This window comes from Ursus maritimus, unplaced genomic scaffold, assembly GCF_017311325.1.
Source record: "Ursus maritimus isolate PB19 unplaced genomic scaffold, ASM1731132v1 scaffold_20, whole genome shotgun sequence".
NCBI classification, from domain to species: Eukaryota; Metazoa; Chordata; class Mammalia; order Carnivora; family Ursidae; genus Ursus; species Ursus maritimus.
The window spans coordinates 7017668-7045491 of record NW_024424453.1 but is presented as its reverse complement, the minus strand read 5'-3'; the positions used below and the strand labels follow the sequence as shown (position 1 = coordinate 7045491).

The 27824-nt window shown below is 38.4% G+C and overlaps 2 protein-coding genes across 3 annotated transcripts in view; one reads left to right on the top strand and one right to left on the bottom strand.

Moving 5' to 3' along the window:
* GFM1 (G elongation factor mitochondrial 1) overlaps positions 1–27824 on the top strand; it is a 42518-nt gene extending 14694 nt beyond the window's left edge. The window contains exons 9-18 of the mRNA XM_008706720.2: positions 136–273; positions 1820–1921; positions 3516–3572; positions 6738–6875; positions 7750–7832; positions 18045–18207; positions 20246–20390; positions 25764–25924; positions 26585–26638; positions 26785–27824. Of these exons, the coding sequence (XP_008704942.1) occupies positions 136–273; positions 1820–1921; positions 3516–3572; positions 6738–6875; positions 7750–7832; positions 18045–18207; positions 20246–20390; positions 25764–25924; positions 26585–26638; positions 26785–26916 (1173 nt within the window). The 3' untranslated portion in view covers positions 26917–27824. The remainder of the gene's footprint in view (positions 1–135; positions 274–1819; positions 1922–3515; positions 3573–6737; positions 6876–7749; positions 7833–18044; positions 18208–20245; positions 20391–25763; positions 25925–26584; positions 26639–26784) is intronic.
* On the bottom strand, positions 7862–14007 carry LXN (latexin). Of its 2 annotated transcripts, XM_008706711.2 has the most exons (6): positions 13726–13999; positions 12369–12431; positions 11096–11273; positions 10663–10799; positions 8460–8522; positions 7862–8190 (listed from the first exon to the last, which is right to left on the bottom strand). In XM_008706711.2, the coding sequence occupies exons 1-6, from the start codon at positions 13852–13854 to the stop codon at positions 8092–8094; spliced, it is 669 nt and encodes a 222-aa protein (XP_008704933.1). In that variant the 5' UTR covers positions 13855–13999; the 3' UTR covers positions 7862–8091. The 2 variants fall into 2 exon arrangements, with proteins under 2 accessions (XP_008704933.1, XP_040492569.1); XM_040636635.1 differs by lacking the exon at positions 8460–8522 and having other exon boundaries at positions 13726–14007.

Sequence of the window (27824 nt, the reverse complement as noted above, 5' to 3'; positions counted from 1 at the left end):
AAGCCAAAGCATGTATAAAATATACTACTAAAATTGATAGGGAATAATTGGAGGTTGTCGTGAAGTTTTTCCTCTTAATTTTGATTCTTAAGTTTGCTTATTCTTCTTTCTGCTTTACCCAATCTTGACTTGTAGGCTGGGCGATTTGGACAGTTAACTTATGTCCGCAATTATCAAGGAGAGCTGAAGAAGGGTGACACCATCTACAACACAAGAACAGGAAAGAAAGTGCGGGTGCAGCGGCTGGTTCGCCTGCATGCTGACATGATGGAGGCAAGTATATGTCTTTCCTGGCAGATCAGAAATTTCTCTGATGCAGGTGAAATAGATCTACCTTCTTGGTATCCCGACCCCACAAGAAAGTCACTTCTATTTGAATATTTTTCTAGCTTCTTCCTTTTTACTTAGTTGTGCTATAATTCTGATGGAGCACTTTGGTATGGGCTAAATTGGCAGATGTTCAGGACACATTTTATACACTGTGATTAGCTGTATTTCCTCAATGGCCGAGGTTAAGGAGAAGGGCCAGTCAGTTCCCTAAGACTTAGAACCCAGAACCCAAGATTTAGCACCTTTCTCAAGAGCTGTCATTACAAAGAGTGTAACAGATTGGGACAGTGGAACTGTGGTTCTCGAAGGTAATTGAGAGTAATCAGTTCACACACAGTGTCCCACATTGTTCAGTGAATTTACTTTCAGAAATATGGCCCCGTGTGAAAAGCCCTGTTGAATCCCAGAGTTTTTTATTCCTGTTATAGAACGAACACCCCCAGAAGGATCATATAGGTGCTCGAATCCGTCTGAAGATTGAGAACCTCTCAAGGTCTTATCTGGGAAATAAACTTTGATTTATGGCTTGAATTTTTGAATTGCCTCTGAATCTATTCTAGCCTTCTATGTGGTCTTTTAGGGTTAAGCCTTAGTAGAAATGCCGAGTGTGTGGGGTTGTCTCCTACTCCTGCTCTTTCCCCAGTCAGCTCTATATTCCTAGAGAAGTTTATTAGTCTGAGCAAACTCTTAACGACATTCAGAAATTTGTGGTAGCCATAACTGTCTTTCCTGGAAGATGAATAAGCAGTCTTTCAAAATTGGATGTTATTGCTGTTCTGTGAGATAGGCAGCAGGGGGCCTGATACAGGGATTAGTGATTGTCACAGATGTTTTTATGGGCCAGAGGCTACGAGATGTTTACATCTGTGGACCGATAGAGACTCAGGCACCCTTGTCATTCACAGCCACAGCTGTTATGAATGAGCTGTCAGTATAAATGGACAAAAACTAGGAAGCTTAAGAGGCACCAGTGCTTTGTTCTTAGATTTCCTGTGTTTATTTGACTGCTTGCATCTGTGAGAAATTAAGGTTATTTTAAGTACAATGGGCTGAATTCTCCCGCCTTTGTTTTCAAAACTTCCTTTGCAGTTTTTCCTTGTACATCTCCGTCTTGCATATCTCATTGTTGGACTGTCGCAGCCCATGTACGACATCCTTTTTAATCCACAGAAATGCCTTCGGCAGTATAAGGCTGTGTTCTGTCAGTACTACAGATCCTCCCGCTAGTGAGGCCATAGCTCTGAGTTTCTGTGTAAAGTAAAATCTTGTCAGTTGAGATGTGGTTTAAATAAAGGCCCTATTCAAGGTAAATCTTGCCTTGGTTGATGATTGGTATTACATTGGTTCTAGCAGATCCATTCTCTGTAGAATGCGTGGTGAGATGCTGCCATGTGTGTTTATGTACAGTGTGTTCGTTGTGCGATCACTCTTCAGTTACCATGTCCTGATTTGTATTATTTGCAAGTACTATTTTGTGTTCTTTATTCAGGATGTTGAGGAAGTGTATGCAGGAGACATCTGTGCGTTGTTTGGCATTGACTGTGCTAGTGGAGACACATTCACAAACAAAAGTAACAGTGGCCTTTCTATGGTAAGTCATTTAATTTCGAAGCTGTTTATCACTTGAGTTTTAGAAGTCTATGTGTTTGTGTAGTACATTTAGTAGTTCAGAAAAACAATCACAGAACTTTTCATTTATTGCCACAGGGATCACTATAGGTTTGTCTTGGCTCTTTGCATGTCAGTTAGACAAGTGCTCTGTGTAAGCTAACCTATCTGGTTTTTCTTAGTAAAATGATTCCACAGTCCTCTAAGGTTTAGTGTGGAGGGAAAAATCTTCACTAGATACACCTGAACTGTGTGGCGCTGACTCCTCTACTCAGAGATTTGCTTTCCCATTGCGGATTCCTCTCTAATTCCTATCACTAGGATCAGGCTGGTCCCAGTGGATGGCCACTTACGAACATAACAGCCAGAGTGGGCCCTAGCCTCAATCCCCCAGAGAACGGTAACGTGTAGACTAGGGGATAACAGAATGGAACCTTGCTCAACCAGACAGTCTGACTTACTGCACACAGCCTTCCCTGTGGAACTCAGAGGTCCTTTTTCATGACTGAGGGGTCCCGAAGGGAAGAGCATGCTTGGGCACTTTCTGCCTTGAGTCCCCTTCACTCACTTCTCTCTTTTGCCCCTGTAGGAGAGTAGGCTCTCCGACAGTATGATCCTCTCTCCATGGGGGTGGTCCCTCTCCTGAATTCAGTAAAGAAAGAATATGAGTACGTTCGGGGATGGGTAATTTGCCATGAAGAAATTTACAGTGGGTCATTTACATAAGAACTGGTCCAGCCCTAACAGATGAGCACTATAATAGTCCCTGTATTATGTGATGAATTAATAATTTTATAATTTAGCTTTTCTGTATAAGATATTCTCTGATGTCTATGGTTTTACAGGTTGATTTAAGATACTACAGGAAATCAAAATCTGTACAGGTTTTTGGGGGATCTAGAGAAGGGGCATGGTGTGTAAACAAATATTGTTGATAAGGCCTTCTCTAAATACTTGTATTTAGTAATATGAAGGACTGGAAGTTGTGGGAAGTGCTTAGGCTTTGAAGCAAATAGACCTTGATTAGAGTCTCACCTCTGCGGAGTTATTTTGTCTTTCCAAGCCTTTAATGATTTTATTTGTAAAATGGGGATAATAATATCTGCTTGTCAGAGTTGTGACTGAATGAGGTATTTTATGTATAAGGAATCTAGTGCCCTTTCTCTGTTTTATCAGTTGTGGTATATTTTGATTAAAGTAATTTATCAAAAGACAGCAACAGCTCGTGTAGCCACTAGCCAATAAGAATTTTACATCTTGGCATTTGGGTTCATTACGATTATGTTTAAAATGAATGTGTCGATAAACTTAAGGGTCTTAAACAGTTATAAACAAGTTATTTTTGTTATTTTGGAAGGGAGGAGATCGTGTAAATATATGCATTTATTTATTAATGTGTTATATTTATATTGATATATTTAATACAAAGCAGACCAAGATATATATTGTCTAGCATAAACATGTTGACTAGTATTTGTCCTTTGTTCTTTTGTAAGTAGCACATTAAAATTAGTCCATCCCTGACCCAAACAGTACTGTATTTGAATTCTTCTCTTTTCTTTTAAAAAATATTTTAGGAGTCAATTCATGTTCCTGATCCTGTCATTTCAGTAGCAATGAAGCCTTCCAACAAGGTAGGATTTTGATTTCAGTCTCAGTACAGCACAATAAAAACTTGAGCTCTTTTTTATCTTTCTCCACAGTGCACATAGTATCTTGTGATAACCAGCAGTCTTATGGTCTCTATTTCTTCTTTTGGTATTGAGATCACCTTCTAAAACTACCAGTCTCTTGGTAATAATTAGTTCTCACTATATCTGAAAAAATTGATGGTATTAAATAGGCACAAGACTGTGCTTTCTGACTCTTTACAGTATCCTTGGCTCCAAAGTGGTAAGAATATTTTCCTATATCCAGATCATAAAGGAATTGTAAAGGAAAAGGGGGGAACAGGGACATTTGTCCTAAGTTGTAAAACCTCGCTGAAGTACATTAGATTACTACATGGGTTAATTGCCTCATGGATTATAATACATCTCTGGATTTGAGGTAGTTATAAAGTATATGTCTGATTATAACATGGAAAGCCTGCAAACAAGACTTTCTCACCTTTTTTTTTTTTTAAAGATTGTATTTATTTATTTGAGAGAGAAGGAGAGGGAGCAGGAGCAGGGGGAGAAGCAGACTCGCCTCTGAGCAGGGAGCCCGATGTAAGGTGATCCCAGGCCTCTGGGGTCATGACCTGAGCTGAAGCCAGAAGCTAACTGACTGAGCCACCAGGCGCCCCATCACTTTTTTTTTTTTTTTTTTTTTTTTTTTTTGAGTAGGCTCCATGCTGGGTGTGGATATGGGGCTTGAGCTCAGGACCCTGAGATCAAGACCTGAGTGAGATCCAAGAGTCAGACAGTTAACCAACTGAACCGCCTGGGCACCCCTTTCTCAGTTTCAAATATAATAGTTTTATGGTTGCATTTGCTGTCATTTAGCTTTTTATGAAACCAGAATTGCTTGATAGGTTCTTACTCACATTACTGCCATTGGAATTGGTTTGCATTGCTGCCATAATTGTTTGTGTTCTTATGTTGCTTTAACATTCATAACAGTCATGTTAATATGGTAAATGGAAATGAACTCATTCATGCATTGAGTGACTATTTTATGACCTTTTGTCATCTGGGAACTATTGTTTACAGAACATACTCTGATGTATTGTCTTGTGGATGCATTAACAGGTACTTCTTCCTCTGTTTTGAGTAAATGAGCTTTTCCAGACCCTTCTCAGTATAGAAAAGAGGATGTTGAGGGAGCAAGAAACATTATGTCATTCCATCTCAGAAATTTGAGGAAAGGCAAACCGTGGCATCTTACCACACAGGGAAATGCCACATTGCCAGGTGCTTTGCTAAATTGCTGGCTTTTCCCTTCTGCATAATCAGGGAGAGAAGTTAAAGATACTATGCTTCTTCATCCCTACTTCAGAGTTTATATACGATATTTAACTGTTGATAGTTTCCAACAGTGGAGGAAAATCAAAGGCATCGATATCTAAAAGGTTCGTGGTGTCTCAGGGTCGTCTGCTCGCTGCAGTACGTTAATTTAAATAACATACTGAAGTCACTGCGTGAAGCTGTGGCTCTCGCTAGCGGGGGCGGGGGCAGGGATGATCTTGTAAGTTGGGAGTACCTGGGTAACGTGGGGAAAAGGCAGAAGACTTCAGAGAGAGCCTGACCGAGGACTCAGTCCCGGCTTTGGCATGCGCTAGCTCTGTGGCCTTGAGCAGGTCACTCAACCTTTCTACACCTAGTTTCCTCACCTGTGCAATGTGGGTAATTCTGGCTTGCAGCATTGTGGTTAGAATTTGAGGTACATATTCAAAACATACAGCACAGTTCCATGCACACGTGATAGCTGTTAAATACTGGTGATTCGGGGGTGTTAGTTTTCTATTGCTGCCATAAGAAAGTACCAGACACTTGGTGGCTTAAAATAGCACAAATGTATTCTTTTACACTGTTAGAAATCTGACATTGTTCTTAATCGACTGAAATCAAGATATTGACAGGACTGTTCCTTTCTGGAGTCTCTGGGGGACATTTTTTTTTTCTTTTTTTGCTTACTCAGATTTTTGGCAAAATTCAGCTCCTTGTGACTGTTGGGACTGGGGTCCCCATTTCTTTGATGACTGCCACCTGGGGCCTGTTTCTGGCTTCTAGAGGCTGTCCATTTTCGTAGGCTTGTGGCCCCATCCTCTTGTCTTCAGTGCTCTCAACCACGAAATCAGTCCCTTCTGTGCTTCAGATTTCTTCTGCCTCTTCTTCCCTCATTCCATCTTTCTAACTTAACCCTTCTGTTTTCCTCTTCCTTTTTAAAGGCACATGTGATTACATTGGGCCAACCCAGATTCTTCATGGTAATCTTCCCATCGCAGAGTCTGTAACTTTAATCATATCTGCACAGTCCCCTTCACCACATAAAGTATCATTCCTGGGTTTGGGGGATTAGGGCAGATCCCTAGAGGACCATAATTTTACTTACCACGTATGGAATTATATCTAAGGAGAATAAGGGTGCATGCAATCACATCCAAGCAGGTTGCTTTGAAAGGGAGAAGTCTCGGTGTGCCATCTGCCTTACTCTTCGTCTTAACTGTTCTGCTTGACTCTACAATCAAGTGGTGGTAAACATGCTGATTCCTTTGATTATGTATAGAATTTCTTTTTTTTTTTTTTTTTAAGATTTTATTTATTCGACAGAGATAGAGACAGCCAGTGAGAGAGGGAACACAAGCAGGGGGAGTGGGAGAGGAAGAAGCAGGCCCATAGCGGAGGAGCCCGATGTGGGGCTCGATCCCATAACGCCGGGATCACGCCCTGAGCCGAAGGCAGGCGCTTAACCAAGCTGTGCCACCCAGGCGCCCCTATGTATAGAATTTCTGAAATGTAATAGAGTAACACAGATTCTCCTTTCTCCTTCATGGAGAAAGTTTTCCCCAAATGGACAGTTTTCCCCAAATGGACAGTTTCTATGTATATCCAAGAATAAAATAGGAAAGGGCATAGTTAAGCCCTACAGTCTTGTTTTTTATCTTGCTGTGGAAAGAAAATTCTGTCAGCCAGCTATTCCCTGCTCTCTCCACTGTGTGATGTCCCAGCTCACATATTGAAAGGGTTTGACCTAGGAACTGGATGGGGATCATTGTTATTTCCTGTTAATGTACTTGATTTCATTTAGTAAAATTCTTTCAACAATCCCATTGCTTATCACGTTTACTAAAAAGTGTAATGACTCTTTTTTTAAAGAATGATCTGGAAAAATTTTCAAAAGGTATCGGCAGATTTACAAGAGAAGATCCCACATTTAAAGTCCACTTCGACACTGAGAGCAAAGAGACAATTGTATCTGGAATGGGAGAATTACACTTAGAAATCTATGCTCAGGTAATGAATAACAAGGAAGTTGACTTAAATTCATTTTATTTATGTCTGTGCTTTGTTACAAGTTAATAATTCTCAGTCTAATGACTGTAAAATAATAGTGGTTCTTCAGACAACATTTGGTTTGTATCCAGATGTGCTATACTGTGTTACAAATGTTACTGTCTCTTACAGATTAAGTATTTTTGAATTCTAAATCCTGTTATTTGTAAAACATTTGCAGACTCCTAGAGCAAGACTCAAATATTTGCAGTAAGAGCATCCGTCCACCCCTAGGTCATGGTTAGTTGGGTCCCAGCCAGGGAGACAACCTGCAGGGAGAGACCTGCGGAGGAAGTTGGCCCACCAGGACCCACTCTTGAGGCCATTTCTTGCCTGTTTTCTTCTCAAGTCAGTACTTGAAAATCATTAGAATTTAGATAGTAGAAAGATTATATGGGCTGTATTTTCCCTAGGAAACAGAAAAGGTCTTCTGTATCTATGAATGGAGGCAAAAGCTGTTTGGCTTATGAATAAAAATTCTGGTTGTGATCATATTTTTGAAGTTAAGGTAGTAGAAAGCCCTGACAACAGATTCATAGGCTATTTCAGAGAATATGTAATAAGAAACAAAGCTGAAGTTTTAGTGGATAGATTAATTAGAGGTAAGTGTAGTTAAACAGTCTAAATTAGAATTCATTTATATAAAATCTTTAAAAGTAGTTTGTATTACTTAATATCATGTATTTAACCTTTGTAAGATACTTAAGTGATTTAAGATTGATCATTTTGTATCATATTTAAATGAGTGCTTCAAAGGTAATTAAGATTCTTATGATTTTTCTTTCAGTTTATTTTTTTAAGTATACCAAAAAATTATCTCCCTTCTTCTTTTTAGAGGATGGAAAGAGAATATGGCTGTCCTTGTGTCACAGGAAAGCCAAAAGTTGCTTTTAGAGAGACCATTACTGCCCCTGTCCCGTAAGTATGCAACACAATTAAACATACTGTGAGGCCAGAATTGAAGCTTTTTATTATGGGATATACATACCACTATTAGTGCTGGGACACTTTTACATCATGATAGTGTCTGGAATCTGTATAGTTCTATACTGTAATGAAGACATGTATACAAAGTGACATTTTGGGATTTGCTCGGCCCCATAAACTAGGTATCATGAAGACTGGCATACACGCATCATTGATAAGCATGTTGACACTTTGGTGTTAAGGTCTTCATTTATTCCAGCTGTGCCTCCTTCGGCAGACGGCTGTTATGTTTGACTTTAGTACCATATTGCGGATGCCAGAGAACTTGCATTTGCCAAGGAATAATCTCCTGCAAGTAAAGGAAACTAATGCTATGACAAAATTCAGAAAACATTTAAGAAAACAATGTTGGGTTTAGATTTTGTTAGAGACAAAACAGTCCTTACAAAGAACAGCAAAAAAGAAGTTAAATGGCTACAAGTATATACTTCAACCTGGTGTCTATATTAATTTACATGAATTCTGATTTAGAGTCAAAATTAATAAGGCATACACTGTGGCTATAAAACAAGTCTCCGTTTTCAAAGTCTCATCAGATAAAGGTAAATGATACTTTACCTGAGATGCAATGTCATGAAGTAGAACGGTGTAGTCTAACTCAATGAAGTCATCATTTCTTTGCTATCATAAAAAATAAAAACCTGGTGTTTGAAACTAGTATCGTTGGCAAAAATGATATGTTCATTTTAAAATTCAGCTTTTGTTATTAGGTGATAATACTTCCAATTAATAAGTAAAAACAAAAATTGAATGTTATGATTTATTTAGCCTGATAAATAAATTGGGGCACGTGGGTGGCTTAGGCGGTTAAGTGTCCAGCTCTTGGTTTTGGCTCAGGTCACGATCTCAGGGTCATGAGAGGGAGCCCTGCATTGGGCTGGCACTGGGTTTGGAGCCTGCTTGAGATTCCCTCTCCCACCCTCTGCCTTTCCTACCCAATGCCCATGCCCACTCTCTGTCTCTCCAAAAAAAAAAAGAAAGAAAAACTATGTTCTTATAAAAAAAGTTTTCTTTCAAACTACATTTTAAAAGCGTGATTTTTCACCTGTTACTCTAAAAGTTGTGTATCCTTTCTTAGGTTCTGAGTTGTGATACCTACCTCAGAGCAGTATGATCTGAAGTTTGTCATTTAAGATTTCCTTAATGTTTCTATTGTTCAAAAAAGCATCGTTTTGAGGGATAAACTACTGAAATGAGTGTTTACATGAAAGGAAACCAATTTTATAATAGAAATTCTCCTTTTAAAAACTGAGAATAGGAAATGTAACGAGTGTAGTTAATATGGTGTGTGCTGCTTATTGTTTTGGGCATATAAAGTATTTATACCATCAGCTACACAGAAATACTTCATCCACATAGTTTAAAACTACATTCACCAGAGATTGCTGTACAGAGATTATGATCAATGTGTTCAAACAAGCCCTGGCCTCCGAGGGGCAGCATGAGCTCCTGTGGCCCCTTTGGTTAATAGCGATTATAAATGTGCAGTAAACCTTTCCACTGAAATTTTAATAATGCTTTAAAACTTTGATGAAGGGTTGCAGGAGTTTTCTTTCATAAAACTTCTGGCACTATGTTGAGCATGTTTTGATACAAAATCATGCCTAGAAAACCATGATGATGATTGTATAACCTCTGTAACCTGGATCTGTTAATTATTTGAGCCTCAGTACCCCAGTAGGAATTTGTAACCAAAGATGATGTCTACAGAAATGCATTAAAAAAATCCTCTGTTGGGATGCCTGGGTGGCTCAGACGGTTAAGCGTCTGACTCTTGATCCCAGCTCAGGCCTTGATCTCAGGGTCGTGAGTTCAAGCCCTCTTCTGGACTCCATTCTGGGTGCAGAGCCTACTCAAAAATTTAAAAAACAAAAAAAAGGCTCTGTTTCTTAAAATGTTGTTGTGGTATTTATGTTAGGTTTTGGCATCATATTCTAACTCTTGTGATTGTGTATCCTGCCCTCCAGTGCCCGTAGGTGTCTAATAAGTGGTTGCAAAAGCCTGTGGAGTAAAGGTGCTCCGGCTGCCTTGCAGTTTGTTTCCAGCAAGCTGAAACAAGTCATTTGGAAAGTCCTTTTCTCTTATAGAACTAAAACTGTTTGTTGTGGTTTCTTCGCACTCTGTTTTTCTTCATATCCGTTAGGTAGCAACAGTTGACTTTTTTTTCTTTTTAACCTATTAATAAAGCTAAAGTGTGAAGCTGACTTTATGTCTTTAAAGACCAGAAAGAGGCAGTTTTAAATAGCCATATCAGACTTAAAAGAATGCCAGGCTAGCAGTAAGACAGGACGTTGTAGATTAGGACTAAACGGGTTTTAAAAGAAAATGATATACAGCAAGCCTCACAAAGATTAAAAGACGCTCAGATATTTGTTCTGGCTGATCCTTGGGGCAAAAAAAGGCCAGCCATGTCTCTGAGTAGCTCTGGCACCACCATTCCAATAGAGGAGAAAAGCAGAGGTAGTTTCATTGCATAGCTATAGAAATGTGAATACAAAATTTAGATCACCAAAGGATATAATCTGTATTAAGGTGAGCACAAAAACTGAATGCCAAATTATTTATAACTCAATACTTACTTTCTTGAAACTGCAGCTTCAACTTTTTTAGCTTTAGTTGTAACTGACCTCTCCTTCAAAATACCAGGTTCACTATTTTAAATACAAAATGACTAAAGGAGCACTATTTATCCAGTTTTGAATTATCACACTTTTAGTAAAATAAAACCCTGTTAATAGTGTATTTTCTAGAAATCGCTTACCACTTGCTTGACAGTTTGAATTTTTACCATTTTATACCATGTGTTTTCGGTAGAATTCTGCCATATTATATAACCACAGGCAACCCAGGCTAAGTGTCGAACTGGCTTCATTTCTGGAGATACATTTCCAAAGCTGTCTGTTGAGGGAAACATTTAAATGGTAAATGGAATTATTTCATATATACAGTGTTAACCTTTAAGAAATCTAAATTCTAAGTCATATTTTAGTTTCCTTCAAATGTGTACAGAATATAATTTAAGCCATGGATCTGTGAATTTGCAAGGCCCTTTTTTGTTGAATTAGACTGGTAATGAATATTTTTGCAAAAGCCAGTATATTTCCAACATATTATTAACATCTAACCATTCTGAGCACAGATAATTAATATTGATCTTAAAGTTGAAAATTTTTTTCCATGCCATATTTATATACCTGGAATATTTTGTGCTTCAAGTGGTTCCTTCATGGACTTGAGTCTTTGATAAAATGTGTTATCTTCTTTATCTGGGTTCTTTCCAATTTCTCCTTCAAATGTGAAGTTGACTTCTGGTGCAGTATCTTGTCCCGTTAGAGGGTAAAGTACTTCAGCAGTACAGTTCAGTGTATCTTGCTGTTTGAAACATTTTGCAAAATATCTTTACATGTAAATGGCCATCCATTCCTAATTGTCATTCTTGAGATAGAACAGTTAAAGTGTTGGCTGGCCCCCTAATGTGTTTCAAACTTGACTTCAGAGCATCTGTTACAGAGATATCTAAGTGGGTGTGGCCTACTGGTTTCTTGAAGGTATCTAAGATAGACAACTTATTTTTTAACTTATAAAGTATCATAATCTAATATTTCACGTTAAAACTTCATTATTTCTGTGTAAATGGGTGTGCAGTTTGTAAGGTCATATTTTAGTCTGACTTCATGTACTGCCTCTAGACTTTGGTTATTTTTTTAAGTCTATTACTCTACCCTCTACTTCTGAAATAACAGAAATATTCTCAAGCCCAGATAAAGTAATCTGTATCTAGATGTAAAATTAAAAAATAGTAGCATTGGTTCTGCTTGGAAAGATGGCTGTCTAGCAACTCAGATATCTTTTAATCTTTTAGCCTATATCTCTTCTGAATTATGCTCAACAAAAGGGCAAGCTTTTTTTTTTTTTAATTTTAAAATGGTTATGGTACAAATTGCAGTTCCTTTTTTAAAAAAGTTCATCTCACTAGTAATTTGGCAGGTATATAATATTTAAAACTTTCCCTGCCCCATTACCGAAAGATTCCTATGAACATATTGGTATCATTTTGGTGATTTTATTGCTCATAAATATCTAAAAGCAGTGGCTTTCTTTAAATGAAAGCAAAAACAGAATGAGAAAGGCAGACATAAAGTGATGGTGACTGGAGAGTAAATTACTTCATTTGTTCATATTAGGCATAAGTTCAGACTGCCCTAAGAATATACAACATTTTTAAGGGAATTTATTTGAACTGAAATGTGTAGTCTTTTCTAAATAGCTCAATAGAATTACTTCATGTATCTCAGAATATATTTTTAAAAGAGTATAATCTGACCCTTGTGTGCTCTTTATTTTTTTCAAGGCAGGGATTTCACAATTTAAAAAAAAAAAGTTAATCCTATGATTTGATCTGCAAAAGGTGATCTAAAATATTTATAGAGTCAAATTTTATTTCAGAATGAAGGACATTTCACTTACTTTTTGGATAATTTCTTCCACAGAAAATTTAAGGCAATACTTGTGTCCTCTTCCTGGAATATCCTGTTAAGAAAATGCGATGAATTATTACAAGAATAGCTCTGTTCTTTGTGTTGTTAGAAAAATACACTCTCATTTGGTTGGGGCAGAGGGCTGACTGGTGAGGGTAAATGATTAAAGCCTTAGACCTTAAAAAAGGCATGTCACCATGTATGTAACATCTAATTCAGGAGGTCCTTTATGAGATTTATTTTGAATAAAAACAGAAGAGTGGGATAAAAGCATATATAAAATGGGTTATAAATCACTTTCAAGTATCAGAGGACTTCAGCTTCTGGATCTATGATCCTGAATTCTCTACAAAACAAATTGTGAAACACCTTTTGATTCTAAGACAGAAAACAGGAATATACCATTGAATACACTTTCAAAAAGCCCTCTGTGTACCCTCCAAAGACTGTTCAACGAAGGTGAATTCCATTTGGGGGCAGATTACTGCGAAGTGGTTAGAGATGTTAAGTACTGTTTTTACTTGTACATTAGTGGACCTGCAAAGTGATACTTTAACGAATTTTATAACCGTAAGACAATTGTTTGGGTATTTCACTTTTGAATCAAGATATAATTAAGAGTGTATAGCTAATTATCTGGTGCACTTTTGAAGTAACATCTACTCCCCGTCAGCTTTTACACACTGTCAGTTAAATTTATGTCCGATAACTAAGCGACAATCTCAAATCTTACATTTTAGTAACATGGAAACAAGCCTGGTTAGTGACAGCTGTGGCCTTAAGCATTTAATTTAACCCTTTGCCAGAGGGAGCATATCTTTTACAGCAGCCCACAGTGTTTTTGTTCTCTGGTTGTCAGTTTGTCTTGCTGTTTGCTTCTCCCTTCATTTTGGTCAAAGGGTCTGATGAAGATTGTTCCTAAAGTTTAGGCAAAGAAGTATTGTTTGGAAGACGGGAGCTTTTGTTGGTTCAGATTGGAGTAGTAGATGAGAAACATAGTAGCAGTTTTGGGATTCTTTTGAGTGGTTCCTACGGCTTTCACTGAGTAAAGGGTAAAATGCCGGCTCACATTTAGAACATTTTTCCATTTCTTTTTAATAGTGCCATTAAAAACCGTATCTATGTCTCTGCCTTTCCAAGAAAAAACAAACAGCCCTGGCTGTCCTGGAGTGTCAGCTATCCCCAGAAATGTTAACTTCCCTAGACCTGACGTCAACAGCTAGGCCCAAAACAGGCAAGGGTGGAAGTGGAAGGGAAGTCGCGCGAAGAACGGGGCTGAGACCCCCGGGAGTGGAAGGAAAGCGAGTAGGTGCAGGAGCCCGCCCACTGCCCTCTGCGGGACTCACCTCCATGCTGGCTTGTTTGATAGTCTGCACCAGAAACACCTTGTGGGGGGTCCCCTGCTGGTAGTTGATGCAGTTCTCCGCCACCGAGGCTGCCCTGGAGGCTGGGAAGTGGGTCGGGGGGATTTCCATTCTTGGTGGGAGCTTACGGCTGCTCAAGTTTAAGGGACCGGACGGGAGCAGTGCACCGCTGGTTCAGCCTCCTGCTGGGTGGCTGAGACGGAAGAGTCGGCACGCCTTGGTCGAGCTGAGTGTGGGCGGGATCGCCAGCTCCTACCCTCCCTCTCTTCCTCCTTCCCTCCTTCCGATTCAGGAAGCTGCAGCAGGGGCGCTGGCTCCGACGGCTGCTCCTGTGGCCCCGCCCTGCTGCCGCCCACATCACCGACTGGTTCCTGCGAGGGGGAGAGCCTTGGCCTTTCCCGCTGGCGGCTGGCGAGGGTGGAGGTGTGGGGAGGGAGTCGGTGGGTTCGGTGGGCTGGGACTTCATCCTTCCTTTCAGTGACCTTTACTGAAGTGCAGGGAGGGGCGTTCTGGCTTTTTCCTTTATGGAGTGTCTCTGGGGCTTCCAGTTTCCTCTCCGTGGAAGAAATCTGGGTACTTCACATGCAGTCTGGAGCGCACCTTCCTTATACACCACGCCCAATGTCAGGCACAGGGCAAAGTGCAAAGGAGCTCCAGGTAGTGAGTCGGTTACTTCTTTTTCCTTCCCACTCTGAGGTCCGGGAGCTCCAGGAGCACGCTTGGTTAATCCCTCCTTTGTGTGGGTTTGGACCAGTGCTGCCCAAATCAGGATATGAGAAACTTAAAAGGATAGCATTAATTTGGAGGATTATGTAATTTGGATCAGGAGAAATAAATACACCTGCACCCTCTCTCCCTTTACTAATCTTAGAAAAATGAGGTTTTGCTGTAAAACCATGCTTTTAACCTTCTGAATCACTTTGACATTTTTACTTTAAGAATTAAAACATATTTAAGAACTGAACTTAAAGCACTATCTTGAAGTAACTTCTAACAAAGACGAGTTTTTAAAGCTGTTTAAGTAAGCCTTTGAGTAGACAGTACATTTCCATTCTCCAGGTTTCTTAATTTCCTTCTTGTTTTACCTTTGAAGGGGCTATAATTTAGGCTTTGGATTTGCTTTAGATCAGGAAGCTAAGTTCCTTGTTATCTGTACGCCCAAACCTTCCCTTACGCTCATTTGCTTGGAAATAGAGTTTCTTTGCTTTTTTTCTCAAAATGGATTTTTGACGGTTCTTTGAAAGTTCTTTGGGTGGGCATATGTGTTGTGGTGCTTTAAAAAATAAACCTAAAAATGTATTTGTAATGTGTTCTCTTCCTCAAATACCCTTTTCAATTTACTAATAAAATCTTTATTTGGAGTAAGTATATATTTTTTTAATGTAAGGAATAAGGCATTTCTGTTTTTCTAGTTATATTAGCCAACCAACTGTCAAGTAAGTAGAGGATAAAGGGATTTGTTTCTCCTCTTAAGGCTCTTTCTTAAATTTAAAAAAAAAAAAAAGGTTTTTTTCTTTTTGGGTGTGAGAGGGTGAGTCATTCATGTATCAGCCATCCTCTTAGGTTGTCATTGTGTGTGTGTCTGAATCGTTCAAATCACATGTTTCTTTGATAGTGCCCAGGAAAGAGTGGCTGAGTACATTTTGATGATGCCGAAAGAGCTTTTTGCTGATAATGAAATTTTAAGTTTCGCAGATAGCTTTAACATCTTCTGGTTATTTCTAGTTAGAGTTGTTAGAAATATAATATGTGAGCTTCCTAGATAAAGTCACCATTTGAAGCTTTATGAATACCATCACTATAGGTCAAAGCTAGTTAGTAGGTTGTGACATATTAGGCATTTACAAAGCACATATACTAATTTATATTCTTTTCAAAGTATAATTATTACATGAAAACATTTAACTGCCTATCCAGATGTTAAGTAAACTGTATTAAGAGAATCTTATTCCTATACTTGAGTCCTTGAAATCTTACCTACTAAAGCTTTATGAATGGTTAGTCTAAAGTCTGTTATCCTCAGATTTGAATAATGTATGGACTACCTTCAAAGTAACAAAATTATTGGGGGTCTCTGGGATCAGGTAAATTATTATGATTTTATATAACTTGCATGAATATAAAGCTAAGTAAAAAGGTCTGTAGCTTGCAACTTTGGTACAACTATAAAATCCAAATAAGTCTACCAAATAGAGATAAAACCAGTACAGTTATGGGGCGCCGGGGTGGTTCAGTCAGTTAAGTGTCTGCCTGTGGCTCAGGTCATGATCTCCGGGGTCCTGGGATCAAGCCCATTGTCGGGCTCCCTGCTCAGTGGGGCGTCTGCTTCTCCTTCTCCCCACCATTCATGCTCTCTCTTTTAAATAATAAAAGCTAAAAAACCCAACACCGTTCTAATTAATGTTAATTTTATCATGAGAGATGATATTCTGCCAAAACAAAATTGACTTTCTAACATGCTAGTGGTCTGATGCCCAGGGCCTGAGTTCTTTTACCTCCAGCACTCCTGTTAGCTGCCTACCAAGTGACGTCTTAGTTCTTCTGCCTCTTCTCTAAGCTACTGTAAAGTCTGTCTTCGCGTACCGCCGCCCTCTAACAGCTTTTTCAGTGAAATTATCATTTGCAGGTTACGTCAGCTTATGTTCTTGTTAGCCTTCTAGAAAAATGTTTGATTAAGAGCATTGGTTTTGGTGCAAATCCTGGCTCTGCCACCTAATGCATCATGTTTGACAAGTTACTTTCTCAACTGAAAATCGTGATAGAAATAGTACACACATCATAGTTTGTGGTGAAGAACAAATAAAATGCTCCATAAAAACTGCTTAGCACAAGCCTGGCACCTACATGTTTCATTATTGGCATCAACTTGGTTACGATTCAGACGTGGCCCCTGAACATGTTTGTGAACTGGTCCTGCAGGGCAGTGCTGGAAATGTTCTCTGTGCTGCCCTGTACTGTAGCCCCTTGGACTGTTAACCACCTAAAATGTGACTAGTGCAACCGAGGAACTGAATTTTAAGTTTTTAAAAAATTTTAACTTAAATGTAAACATCCCTGGTTCGTGATTACCCTATAGATAGCACAGAGTGAGTGTATGTCTGTATTGATCTTATCTTATTGTCAGATTGAAAACGAAACTTCAAATGTCTCGGAGAAGTTGTGCATACCCAAGAGTTTGTTGGTGGGCCACGGTTGTGCGGTCCCTGCAGTAATTCCGTGGGCTTTGGCAGTCGCTTCCCTTCTGCTTTCGTTCGCTTAGTTCTGATAGCTGTTGTTTCCCCTCCCAGAAAAATGAACCTTTCAGCATTTTGTTTTTCTCGGCTCCTCCTGAATCTCTTGGCAACAGGAAGACTAACTGAAGGCAGTTCGTCAGGCACATTCACACTTAGGCTTTTTATGGAACCCGCATATTCCAAGCTGGCATCGCCTACCAAAATGAATATTTACTAATTCCAAACCACCACAGATCTGTAGGTAGGAACACACTCATGGGTGTCCCTTTACCTGCAGTTATCTGAGACAGTTTTGAAAGCAGCTGGCCTCTTTCATCTTGAGGTCTTGAAGGAGGTTTCAGTTTAAAGGAAGAAATGCTTTGCAGGCAGTAGATACTCATGAAATGTTTTTTTTCAGGGAAATAGTGTATGTTTACAAATGCTTAATACGTACATAAAGTGCTTATTCTGTTTATTTGCCATTAGTGGTTGGAAGTAAACACTGACCTGTCTGTATATGTGTCTATTTAAGTGACTGACTTACGTTAGTCATCATTCTGCCATTACTCTTTTCAGGTATTAATCCACCTGAAACTCCCTTCCCTTGTATTACATCACTCCATCAAGTCCCAGTAGTAAACTCAGGTAGGAACTCTCTGCATAAATTAACTGCAGAGCTCCTATTTTCAAGTAACTGTCTTTAGTTGTAGAGATTTAAGAAGACAACACTGTGTCCCAGGGAAGGGAGACATTCCAAAAGAAGAGGGCGAGCTCTTTGGAATGTAGGTTACTAGAGCAAGAACCTTAGACTGACTTTCAACACTTCTACTTTTCTACTTGTGAAGTAAAGAATTGACAGAATTAAAACCGTGGATTACTTTGGGGTTGTACCTCACCCTCACCTCCAAGTAGAAACCTGAAAGAAAGAATTACCTTTTAAATAAATTTTATAATTTTATGGCAAGGTATTCAAAGGAGCAAGTGAAAATGGTGAAATGTGGTTTTTCATTTAAATCAGTGAGAATTATTTCACTTTGGTAATTAACATAATGCTGTGTTGATTTTTCCCCCTTCCTAAATCACTTTCAGGTTTGAATTTACACATAAAAAACAATCGGGTGGTGCAGGCCAGTTTGGAAAAGTGATAGGTGTACTGGAGCCCCTGGACCCAGAGAACTACACTAAATTGGAGTTTTCAGATGAAACATTTGGGGCAAATGTTCCAAAGCAGTTTGTGCCTGCAGTAGAAAAGGTAACAACAAAAATAACTTTATTACATTTTTTTTTCAAACAGTTTATTTAGGTATCAAATCATATTTCTTTTTTTTTTTTAAGTTTTATTTATCTAAGTAGTCTCTACACCCAACGTGGGACTCGAACTCACGACCCCAAGATCAAGAGTCACATTCTCTTCTGACTGAGCCAGCTAGGTGCCTCTCAAATCCTATTTCTGTTGCATTGTCTTCCATGGTTCATTTTAGTTACAGTCCTTTTTCTTTATCTGATTGTCAAGCTTTCCATATGATTTAGAATCTTCAATTCATTATACTGAAGAGCTATAAATACATGCTGTGATAATGAGGGGGAACTCATTCTGGTTTTTTGTTTTCTTTATTTTTTCGAAAACAAAGCAGTAGTTCTTTCTCTAAGAGGGCTTATTTGCTTTCTCATAGTCCAACCGTCTCAAAATTATAGCCAGCTTTTAAAGACATGCACTTAGCAAATATTTATTAAGCATTTTTCATCTGTAAAGCACTCTTCTAGGGGGCAGAGGGAGAGAGAGAGAGAATCTTAAGCAGGCTCGGTGCCCAGTGCAGAGCCTGATAGAGGGCTTGATCTCACGACCCTGAGATCGTGACCTGAGCTGAAATCAAGAGTTGGATGCTTAACCAACTGAGCCACTCAGGTACCCCTCATTCTGTTTCTTAATCATAGTTATTCTCTTTCTTTTGATAAATTGAATCTACTTTGTAAATTGCAATCAACAATTAAAATTTATAGCAGTCGTTAGGGATTTATGAAAGTTTTAAGTTTACTGTTGTAGTGGCATAATCATTCGTTAAGATTCCCAACATCTGATTTCTCCTATCATCTCTGCTACTGATTAATGTGCTTTTTGGTAAATCATGGTGTTCAGAGCCAGTTTCTTCATTTGTAAACTGAGAGTAAATAAAAAATTTAAGCCTGAACCTCACCAACTTGAGGATCAGATAATACTCTGTGACATTTTTTTGTAAATTGTGAAGTGCTTTGCACGTGTAAGAGGTTAGTGTTTTGTTTGCTTCCTAGGTCACTGGCTTTAAGACTGTGGCTTTAAAACTTCAGCAGTCTGTTCTCATACATTGAGATTTTAGGTTTTCATTTACCCTTTTAACTTAGAAATCGTTACTAATAGATTATAATTTTCATTTGAGTGGTGGTAGCATTTTTTTGTGTTTTAGTGATTTCGTTCATTATACTTTGTTTCAAGACAGTATTGTGTCCCTGTCATACTTTTAAGTTCCGTTCTCCAAGATTAATGTAGGTGAAGGAGAGCTTATATTTTTTTCAACATACAGAGTTTGTAGTTTTGCGGTGTCAGAAATATATTGTACTATATCTGCAGCAGTGGGATTGTTTGCCAAGAAAAACTAACTCGAATTGTGGGAGCTCTACGAATGTTGAAGGGACTGAAAAAGAATTGCGAACGTATCAAGTTGTACTTTTAAAATATGTTTAGTTTATTGTGTATCAGTCATACTTCAGTGAAGCTGTTTTTTTAAAAAAAGAACCGCATTAGGAAAAGTGACCTGACTTTTGAATTCCAGTTCTTACTGACGTGTATAACACCAAAGCAGTAATGTAGTCATCTGCCAACGAGGCACAGCAGCGATGGGTGTATAGTGGGAGCTCAAGGCGCAGCCGTTGGGTCAGTGCCAGGTTTGATGGAGGTGCTCTGACTTGCCTTTCCTCTCTTTCCTCCTTATAAAATTAAGAGCAGGCTGTCTGTATAATGGGTTATAAGAGGTAAGTCGTTCCTGAAGATGTGAAGTGTTAGCACCATCGGCATCACTTTCAAACCAGCTCACGCCTTTAAGTGATGTGCTTTTCCAAGGGATCGTTCGTCTGGATGCCACAATAATAAAACTTAGTTAAGCTGCTGAACTTTTTAAAAACTTCTTTTCTGAGGGGTGAAATGTAGTATTCATAAAAACGCTTCACTTCTGAGCAGTAAAATGTGTGAGTATTCTTGGTAATTCGCGTGCAGGAGAAACCCACTGACTCCGGAGGTTGTGCTCATTCGTTAACAGGGGTTTTTGGATGCCTGCGAGAAAGGCCCTCTCTCTGGCCACAAGCTGTCCGGGCTCCGGTTTGTCCTGCAGGATGGGGCGCACCACATGGTTGATTCCAATGAAATCTCTTTCATCCGCGCAGGAGAAGGTGCTCTTAAACAAGGTATTGTGTGTTCTGGCACTTTCTGCAACCCTGTGTCTGTTTTCCCTGATAGAGCATCAGAGACTCAGAACGCAATGCTGTGTTTTAGTCTTGTCCCCTTAGAGTACTAGGCAGCCCACCAAGAAACATGGCAGGTTCTGGGCAAATATTTATAGAATTGAAGTGAGGGTAGATTACTGTGTTCTCTTTCTAATGAAATTAAAAGTCTACCTTGTTCTCCTAAATTATCTAGTATTTTTCATATGCTTAAATTTATAGATGATCTGTAAGTTCTGTTTTTTTGCCACTTTAAAAAAATCAACTAGCATATGGTATATTATTAGCTTCAGAGATAGTTTAGTGAGTCATCAGTTGCATATAACACCCAGTGCTCATTCCATTATGTGCCCTCCTTAATGCCCATCACAGTTACCCCATCCCCTACCCACCACCCCTTCAGCAGCCCTCAAGTTTGTTACCTTAATTAAGTCTCTTATGGTTTACCTCCCTCTCTGATTTCACCTTATTTTATTCCCCCCCCGCTCCTGTGTTCATCTGTTTTGTTTCTTAAAATCCACATGAGTGAAATCATGATATTTGACTTTCTCTGACTTTCACTTACCGTAATAACCTCAAGATTTCATTCTTTTTGATGGCTGAGTCATATTCCATTGTGTGTGTGATATGTGTGTGTGTATGCATGCCACATCTTTATCCATTCGTCTGTCTAAGGACATCTGGGCTCTTTCCATATTTTGGCTTTGTGTGTTTTGTTTTGTTTTTTAAAGATTTTATGTATTTATTTGACAGAGAGGGCAGCGAGAGAGGGAACACAAGCAGGGAGAGTGTGAGAGGGAGAAGCGGGCTTCCCGCTGAGCAGGGAACCCGATGCAGGGCTCGATCCCTGAACGCTGGGATCATGACCTGAGCCGAAGGCAGGCTCAACGACTGAGCCACCCAGGCGCTCCATGGCTATTGTGTTTTTAATAAAGAAGATAGATGTGCTTGGAGTACTAAGAAATATTTTATAGAAACATTACAGTCATGTGCTGTTTTTAGTGACTTAATCAGATGTCAGGAAATCCATAAATTTGTAAGTAATTTTTGTAATGTGTGACATTGTAGGCTTTTAGGCATTTTGAGAATGACACCATATTTTGAAGGAGCTCAATAAACTTTATTTACAGCGCAGACCTCTTGCTAAACTGGTGGAATTTTCAACCTTTTCCACACAGAATAACCAGTGTATTAAAACCCTAATGAACCAGAAACCTAAACAATTGCAAGTATATTTGATTCATTGTTTTTAAAAGAGAAAAGCAAATAAACAGCAATTTGACATCAGGCTTATTCAACGAAAGAACTCGAAACTTGTATCCTGAACGCAGAAAATGTATTCCCTTTGTCATCTCTTCCATATTCATTATTAATAATGTCCATAAGTATCTTTACACAGGAGAATTATATTAGGATTTACAAAACATTTCAGGAACATTTTTATCAAAGAGGGGGTCAAAATGGACAGTAAAAATTAGATAAATCATAATACTTTTTAAGCATTCTGTAAATCACGATTTTATCGATTGATTCTTAATGAATTTTGGACTTCGTGTTGTTTTTCTGTTTGCATGTCTGATCAGGTGTGGGGCAGTGGTTGGAAAAGGTTGCTCATTTCTTGACCAGGTTGCTAAGTCCTTATATTACTTAAACTAATGGCAACTGTTAGTAATTTGTGTTTTAGTTTCTCAGTTGTGAAAGGGAGAGAAAACCCTTCGTTTTCTCTATGCCACCTCTCTGTTAAAAATGCAGTTGAAATCTGTGATCTGGAAATCTTGTCATAATCCGAAGATTGTGTTAATAGGAAAAAGGGAAATTAAGTCACAAAGAAAATAAGATTTTCTTAGGCATGATTCACATTAAAACACCTGCCTCTTTTGCCATCTAGGGTGTTTACCACTTCAGTAAATCTTAAACTAGACAAACTAGTTGTAATCACTTTTGTACTTCTTTTAAAGCTTTATTGCAGTGGAATTGACAAAATTGTGAGATATTTTAGGTGTACACGTTATTATTTGATATATACATATTGTGATACTTTCTACAAGTACAGCTACATTAGAAATCACCGATTGTTCTATGCTGGTTCTTGACTGGAAATCAGTAGCTCTCCTGGAGATAGAGTTTACACAAAGCCCGATAATCTGTATGGTTGTCAGTTAACAAAGAGCCTCATCATCGTTTTCATTGCTCCTGTAGGAAATATAATTAGATGTAGATGTATATGCCCGTAATTTACACATATGCATCCATGAAACAGTCTGTATATCTATGAATATTAAGTAAACAGATAAATATGTGCCATTTACTTTTAATTATTTAAGTGTACAGACATTAATTATGATTAACTGCCTGGTGGGTGTGCAAAGGAAAAGCACTAGATAGTAATTGAGAATTTTTTTTTTTTTTTTTGCCAGGTAAACATGTACAAATCAGCAGGGTGCTAGGATGAAAGATGAATTACTTTGCTGTTTCTTCATCCGTTATTGAGTCACGCGTAATAGGAAGAAGTGTATAGGCTGAAAGGAACTTTTCTTAGTTCAGTAAGAAAATCAGCTTTTCATGCATAAACCTTATTGAATGCCATCTGAGAGTTTTGGGGTGAAAATGTCGATAAATGAGCCCCGTATCAGAATAGCTTAGACTTAATGAGCCGTTCTCTATTATCAAAATTGGAAGAAAAATAGTTCAGATTCTCATTTTTTCATTAAAAAAATGAAAACTGGAACTGTGTTGGGTCACAGTTTAAACGTCGTCCCTGATAGTTAATCAGTGATGTAACTAAAACTGAATCTAGAATTGAATGTTCTGTTTGGGCACGTTTCCCCTTACACATGTGACCATTGCCATCGTTTTCTGTGGCCAGGTTTTAGAGCACTGTGCTTGGTCTCCTCCAAAATCCCAAACTTGTAGCCACTCTCATAAGAGAGATAAAGACCTAGAAGTAAAGGTTAGCTCATTTAACTTGACAGCACCCCTTCTTTGATCTCTGCCCCGTTATGTGATGCGCTTGGAGATTAAATCCCAGCTCTGCTCCGTACTTGCTATGTGGAAATGCGCAAGTCCTAGGAACTTCCCCCAGGCTGCTTGGAGACTGTAATTCCATAACATTATATGAGAGCATATAAAATTAAATATATGAGTGTATTTGAAAACACTTGCACGTGCATACTTGGGCAGTGAATGCTCATCAGTCTTTCCTTCATATTACCTTTGACCTGGTACTGTGCCATGCCACCATTCCCTAGCTTCTTGTCTCGGAGTGCTCATAATAACATTGATTGATCACTAATGTGCTGTGTATTATGCTGAGTACACGAATTATCATATCTTACGTTCACAGTGACCTTACAGTTGAGAAAATTAGGACTCAGAGTAGTTAATTGAATGGCTCAAGATTACACGATAGTGGTGGAGCTGAGAGTCAAACCCAGCCCAGAGTCCTAGCCCTTGAACACCACCTCATATGGCCTCTTCAACACCTGTCCTGGTGTTATCAACGGTATTTCTAGTGGGCTAGGAATAACAATATTACCACCTCTTCTCACCACTTCAGGCTTAAAAGTTCTATGATGATGTTGGTATTTTTACCTGTGGTCTTAAAAAGCCATAGAGCACATGGATCTGCTTGAGGAAACATAGCTTTTGGGAGTGGGGGCCCTGTGACTGTTGAATACGGCAGGGTGAATTCACTCCAGAGTGTTGTCACAGCGGGTTAGAAGAAGGCATGAATAAGGACAAGATTCTTTGGAAGTGAGTCCGGAGGTGAATTTATGGAGAGAGAGGGAGTTGAAAGGAAGGGAGCAGGATGAGAGAATACGAAACAGAACTGGGCTGAACATCCTCAGCAGCTAAGTGGTGGGCAGTGTATACCTGGCCCTTTCTTCCCTTTAAAATATGACCATTTCACGGTCTAGCTCTTTTGTACCACTGACGGTAAACACTAGGTACTGTGTACTGAAAATATGCTCACGTCTGTGTTTCTGGGTGTCGCCTTCTGCATTGATTGCATTTATTTAGAGCCAGGGAAGCTCTGCTGTTGTGATAACCCAAGACGTTACAAGAAATAGAGCTGTTTCTACAGTCCCGAATCGTTAGTCTGCTGCGTTAGACGTCTGTGCAGGGTTCTTTGGGGCTTAGCTGAGGAAGCTTAGGAGTCTGCCACGTTTAGTTATTTCTCTTTGTAGAATAAAATTCACTGATTAGGACTAATTAGTCAAAGGTAAGTCTGAGCTATGATTTGAATTAGAAAATTTTTCAAAGAAATCCAAGCATATTAAATTGCTGTTCTTAAAATTATTCTACTTAAGCTAATAGTGTCTTTAGGAGAAGTGCTTTAATAACATGCAAGAATGATTGCCGATTGATTTATTATAAAGAAATTGATGCCTGGAAAGCTATGATTATCTTAAAACAATATTTTTTCATCTTTTCTGTGTTTTGCTTAAAGTCTTTATTTAGAGATAATTCATTCAGTCTGAGGCTGAAGTATTATTTCACACTGTCATAACATACAAATTAAATATGAATGTTTGAAATGTAACTATATTCTCTCCACATTGTTAAACATAACCCTCAGTCAGCATTTGTCACAATAAGAAGTGTTCTGATTATGTAGTAAGGTGGATAAAAATAAGCTTGGACACACACATTTTAGTGCTTAAATGTCTCTTCACATCCAGTGTCTTTATTTTGTAGGTGAAGAAACTTGAGGGCTGGACACCTTTTGTTTTTCTAAAAGGCATATATAACTTGTTAGAGTCAGAGCAGAAACCAGAAACTTGGTCTTCTGATTCTCAATAACATGTTGAAATTGTTTAATCTAGACAAGGAAAGACAGAACTCAGGTGTGACTTGATTTTTGTCTCCAAATATATGATAAAAATTATTCTCTTATTGTTAAAAATAACTATCTTCCAGGGACCAACCAGAAAGAATTGGTTTACCTGGTCAAAGACTTAACAGTGAGTGTCTTTACTCCTGAAAGTATTCAGAAAGAATAAGTAACCCTCAACCGGATAATTTAGATGGTAAAGGAGTTGATTGAATGTTGTTTGAAGACCCCTTTTATATTCTCTGCAGCTTAGTAATGTTTAAGGATAAAAATTAGTAATAGAAATATTAATACTGTAATCAAGTGTTGTCTTATTGGAATCTACACTTAGGAGAGTGACTATTACGCTTCTAGAAAAAAAGAGTCCAGATCAAATATTTTAACCTCATCACTCATGTGTGTGCCTTTGGAGAGCACTCTCCCTTTTGTATATCTGGGTAGGGAAGAGTTCCCATTTGTTTAAAGATTAATAAACTAATTTGTGTCTTTTTTTCTTAACCCAGCTTTGGCAAATGTAACATTATGTATTCTTGAACCTATTATGTCTGTGGAAGTTATAGCCCCAAATGAATTCCATGGACCTGTGATTGCGGGAATTAACCGGCGCCATGGGGTAATCACAGGGCAAGATGGGATTGAGGACTATTTTACAGTGTATGCAGATGTAAGTACTATTGGTCACTGACAGTCTTGCTTTTAGTAACCTTTCTATAATTTGCTGTTTAGAGCAACTCTTAAATGCAAAAGCTAAAAATAAGATTTATGTGGGCCTTTATGAATATGTCATTTTCTTAGATGTATAAAAGTTATCTTTCTCATAAGTTTCATTTGTATAGCCTCTTTATCATGTTATCTCTGATTTACTAGAGAATATTGAGTTCCATTGCCAGTACTTTACTTAAATCTCGTGGGAGAAAGTGTATATCACATTACATAAGGCCTCTTAGAAGACACTACTGTCAGCATATTACTGAGGGGTCCAGAGGAAATTGTATTAGCATTTTCACAGAAGAAACACTTCTCCATCTTTGAGCTGCAGCCAGAGTGTGGAGTGGGTATGAGCGGGGAAGGCTGTCAGTGGTGTCCACCCTGTGAAACAGAAAGATTGGGTTTCTAGTTGTGACTGTCACATTAAATTCTTTTTAAATAAGATTTTTACTTTCAGTAAAACAAAAATATACATCTCTGGCTTTTAATTCTTTTAAATCAAGAGTGGTTAGTAGAAACCTAAGTTTAAAGGAATTAAATGCCTAAGGCTTTCCTGTACTTTTCTCAAATACTTTGCAATAAGTAATACTAAGATATCTACTGTGTTTGTTTTCAGGTCCCTCTAAACGATATGTTCGGTTATTCCACAGAGCTTAGGTCATGCACAGAGGTAAGCAGGTGTTTAAACTTTCCTCAAGTGCTCTTTAAGAAACCACCCTACACAGTGCTCAGGTGTGTGAAATCCTGTCTTTGCATGACTTTTCCTTGGTAGATGTACCAAACAAACAAAGTCTCTGTTGTTTTTTAACTCCTTAGGGAAAGGGAGAATACACAATGGAGTACTGCAGATACCAGCCCTGTTCACCATCTACGCAAGAAGACCTCATCAATAAGTACTTAGAAGCTACAGGTCAACTTCCCGTAAAAAAAGGAAAAGCCAAGAACTAACTTTCCTCACTTTAAGTTGACTAGCTGTAACTGACTCTGCAAGATCTATATACTTCAGTGGATATTGGGGAAATGAATCAGGCCGAAACAAATTGTGGAAGCCCTTCCTGTTATGTTCAGGAGCTTCTGATATAGTCAAAGGTAATTATACGTATATCCCAACTCTGTGGATTGGTCTTAAAGTTCATTGAAAAACCTCAAACAAAATACGATTGTTACTGAAATATATTTAATATCTAAGGAAGAAGAGACTGATTTCAGTTATACTTCTAAGCTTAGAATGGTATGTAAACTTCCTTTCCGAATTTTTTATGCTAAGAATTTTCAACATATAGAAAGACCGAAAAAGACAGTACAGAGAACAGGCCTATACCTTCCATCTAGACTCAATAATGAACAATCTTGTTAACAGTTTGTTCATCACATAATAATTTATTTTGTCATCTTTGCTTTATCTGTTTGTCTATGTCTCATACCTCTATATTTAAATTTTTTTTAATTATTGTTTTGCTAAACAGTAATTTGAAAGTGAATGGCTTATATCCTGACACTTGGGAGTGTCCTCTTTTAATGAGCAGGCTTTTGTGGAGGCAGCTGTGCTCGCCACTATACCACTAACGCACACTTGAACAAGAGTTTTTTGTTTAAGAGTGGATTTCATATGTTCTTAATAGAGAGCATTTTTCAGATGCTTCATTGGGATATTACAATGGCTAGTAAATTTCTAGCTGTTTTATATATAGGTGATTGCTTCAGTTTGTGGCTTCTGCAAATTTGTAAATGCCTATTTTTGTGTTAGTTTCTTGTGGACATTTTAAAATGAAAAGCAGACCCTTGCAGATTGCTGTTCTTACCTATGTTCATTTTAATGTTTCTGCAACTCTGAATAATAAAATATAATTTACATA